The 3940-nt window shown below is 40.5% G+C and overlaps 1 protein-coding gene across 1 annotated transcript; it reads left to right on the top strand.

Annotated features, from left to right (window-relative positions):
- Nucleotides 1-1419: 1419 nt before the first annotated feature.
- BBS12 (Bardet-Biedl syndrome 12) lies at nt 1420-3558 on the top strand. Its single transcript, XM_010178686.1, has one exon. It carries the CDS (start codon nt 1420-1422, stop codon nt 3556-3558), a length of 2139 nt encoding a protein of 712 aa, XP_010176988.1.
- The last annotated feature ends 382 nt before the right edge of the window (nt 3559-3940 follow it).

Genomic DNA, 3940 nt, shown 5'->3' with positions numbered 1-3940 from the left:
TGCCAAGGACCTAGGTCGTGAGAGACTGCTACCTGGCCTTTCAGCATAGCTAGTTTAGCTCTTTCCTACATTTTATGAAGAGAACCCCAAACTGGTTATTTGTTAATTCTATCAAAATGAGTGGGTTGAGAAGTGACCATTGCTAGTTCAGAACTACTTGAATTAAGAAACAATGATGTCAAAAAACCCATTGTTGTAATAAATCCTTAAGAGAAATCAGATGGACTGAGTTTCTGTGGGAGTGGGGGAAACATGTTTCATATTGGATTTCACAAAGCAATTATTCTTATTTAATCATTTCATATTTTTGTGTGTTTCAAAACCTGTGATATTATGCTAAGGATTCCAATTAAGAAGAAAGATCTTTTTTTCTGGAAGTGCTGATATGGGTATGTAGCCTCACTACAATATTACCGCAAGAGATTGCCAAGAAGGATTTCTAGAATAACCCTTGAGCAGGTTGGATGGAGGTTTTCAGATGCGCACTCCCAGTGCAGTTTTAAAATCAAAAGTACCTAGTTATCTACAAGTCCTTTTCTTAAATTGTTGATTACATGTAACTATAGACTAACATAATTTCTTGGTTAATCATTCTTTTGAGACTTCAAGATGTATGTAGTAATTAAAGAGAAATTCTGGCCTGGAGTAGAACTTTAGGTCTGTCAGCATATGAAAGTTATATCTGGCTGCCTACTCTGCTTTTTAAATTCACACTTCATTTTTGTTTCAGACAGTATTCAGATGGACTTTCATTGAATGGAGTGGGAAAAGAGTGTTTTGGATTTGGGACAGCTATGCAAAGGGACCTTTAGGTGATTAAATAAATTACTTGAATCAGAGCATAAAAGGAATGCTTCTTAAATGAAGAAGTATACACACCAAGAATTAAAAAAGAAGAAAAAAAAAAAGGAAGCTTTAGTGGTCTGCCACAAGAGTGTGGTGTAGAAGGGATTTCAAGGGAAAGATTTATTGGCATGTTGAAACTGACTAGTAGATCAAAACTGTAAAGTGTTGGCAGTTTGCTTTGTGAGGTATTCCTTTTCATGCACATTATTGAAGTATTGATGGATGTTAAATGGAACAAATAGAACTGGAATAAAATAAGTTTGAGTATGTTTTTCCAGATTTGAAGGTTAAAGTCAGTGATAAAACTATTGGTACTGAGATGGATCTGTACAGAGCACTTTGGTTTTGCACAGAATTGTTCATTCTGCTCTAAGGAATTTTTGCCCTAAGTAAAGCAAATAATTGCATCGATATCTCATAAGTGAACAGGATGAAGAAATGTTTTATGCAGAGTGCCTCACAGGAGCATTGTGTTCAGTTTTAGACTGTAATTTTTTGGTGTTACATGCTCTAGAGTGTTGTGAGGATGAGGCAGTAAGTTTGTGTTCTGTTCACAGATGCTGCCTGCTGCCCATGGCTTTCCAGGACTTGAATGCAAGAAGACATATTGGACTTCAGCAGCTCTCATCCTTAGCATTAGCTGGAAGAACACTACTGGGGCCAATGAAATCATGTAAATTCATTGTGGATGAAAGCACCAACCAAAGCAGATTGATTTGTTCTGCTGTTAGACTGATTGAAAGTTTGGATTTAACTAGTGCTGCTGGACAGCTTCTTAATGAAACCATTCAGGCACAAAACAAGGAGTTTAAGACTGGGATGAGTACTTTGTTGTTTCTTGTTGGTGCGTGGAGCAATGCTGTACTGGAATGCCTCCAGCAGAACATTCCTGTTTCGGCAATAGTGGCTGTGATGTCTGAGGGGTTGAACTCTTGCTGTGAGAAAGTCCAGTGTCTTCAAATATCAATACATGATGCAAGTGAAGAGCTGTGTTCTAGTAGTGTTAGGCTAAATGCTTTTAAAAGCAACACTTGCCGAATTGGATGCGACGGTCTTCTAAATCCTCAGATTTTCCTGGATTTCCAGAAAGATATTTCTGCACCAGAAGTAGTTCCAATAAATTCTAGTTCCCTTCAAGATAATGATTGTAATTTTAACAGGTGCCTGGTTTCACCTCTGGCTGATTTTGGTTCAATAGCTTCCCTTGTCAAACCAGCAGGTGACAAAAGTACATCTGTGATTTCTGGAAGTGGTGTTATTGCATCCAGCTGTAACAAAAAAAAGTTATCCCATAGCAGATACTTCAACAGTCTAGGAAAAAGCCATTTTCCAAATCAGCAAGGTAATTTTCAGGGATACCTTTCAGGAAAATCAGCAGATCCATGTGAATGTTACAGTTTAGGACACCTGGCAATGGCTCTGAGCCATGGAAATCAGACAAGTGTGAAACTGCTACAAAGCATTTTTGCATATCAACAAGAAAGAGCAGAATGCAGTGGCTCTTCCCAGTTTAATATCGCAGAAATTGTGACATGCTGTTTACTGGGCCTGCCTGAAAGCTATTCCTGTGTTTCCCCAGGCTTTGTCGCATTAGTATCACCAGAACAAGCCACAGTTGTCAAATACTTCAAAGACAAACTCGTTCGGATCCTGCTAATGGATGGTGACCTAACTGAACAATATCGGCACTTAGGTTTTAACAGCCCATGTAATGTAAGGACTATATTGGAGCACCCTAACATACAGGAAGGCAGAGTGAGAGACTTGTGGCTAAGCAGTGCATTAGATACTCTAAAAAGCTTTGACGTAAACTTGGTTTTGGTTAAGGGAAGCGTGTGCAAAAACTTAATGGAGGGATGCATAGCAAACAGTATATTGGTCATTGGTTCTGTGACTCGGGATGTGTTGTGTGCCTTTGAGGAGGTCACTGGTGCCCAGCCGGTGACATACCTCACCCAGCTGAACACTGCTTGTGTGGGGACTGGGGCCCAGGTGGAGCTGTGGAAGGCCTGTGATGGGCGTGCAATGGATCTGGGTGAGCTTGTGCCAGTCAGGATAAAAGTGCAAGGAATTCCCCTGATCACAGCTGTTCTTACCACTACTGTCACTTCGAAGATGCAGCTCACAGAAGACCGGTTCTGGTCATTGGTGTATCGACTCCATCATGCTTTGAATGACGGGAAGGTTTTTCTTGGTGGTGGTGCAGTGGAGCTCTTATGCCTTAGTCACAGTCAGATGCTTGCAGAACAACCTTTACAACCAGCAAATAAAAATGCTGTGAAAGAGTTTCACAATCCTTGGCTGGCAACATCTGCGACAGAGTATAAATCAGTTGTGCTCCAAGCGCTAGCAAGTGGCTGGAAGCAGTATCTTTCAGTGGTTATGTGTAACACTGCAAAAGCTGCATCGGAGTTGGAAGCTTATACCTCCATTGATCATCATCTCAAAAGAGCAGCTGGCTCTGGCTCTCCCTCAGCATATATATTGAAAGAGTTTAGAACAGGTGATCTGCTCAGTGGTGGTTCTGGGCCTTTTGCTGACCACAGAGAGGGTTTAAAGGTTTATGATAATGTTATGGCCAAGACAGAGGCGTGGTGGAGAGCTCTAGACTTGGTGCTGCTTGTGCTTCAAACAGATGCTGAAATTATCACAGGGCTCAAAAGGAATCAGCTATTGAACTCACATGGCTCAAGTGAATTTATGTTTTTATAGGACTTGCTGGCCTTACTTATAAGCCCTTGAGTCAGTGGGTGGAAAGAAGTTCAGGTACAATCAACATTTCTTGATAGTTTATAAAGCAAATGTTTAGATGTGATTATGACTTTAGAGTGTAACAGGAAATCAGAATCTGAAACATTCACAAGGTAGACACCATTTCCCCTTTCTAGAAGCAGGAGTTAAAAAGAAAAGTAACTTGTCATCTCTAACCTCACCCATGCATTTCTACCTAATGATTTTGTCTGTATGGATAGATTAATCCAGTCAGACTGACTTCTCTAACCTTATTTAGCAGAGCAGAAGTGCAGTTGGCTTTTTTCATTATAATGAGGAGCACTGGGCAGGTGGGTACTTCACAGAATCACAGAATCACAGA

Source organism: Mesitornis unicolor, unplaced genomic scaffold (genome assembly GCF_000695765.1).
Source record: "Mesitornis unicolor isolate BGI_N332 unplaced genomic scaffold, ASM69576v1 scaffold43420, whole genome shotgun sequence".
Taxonomy (NCBI): Eukaryota; Metazoa; Chordata; class Aves; order Mesitornithiformes; family Mesitornithidae; genus Mesitornis; species Mesitornis unicolor.
This window is presented reverse-complemented; position numbering and strand designations above follow the sequence as displayed.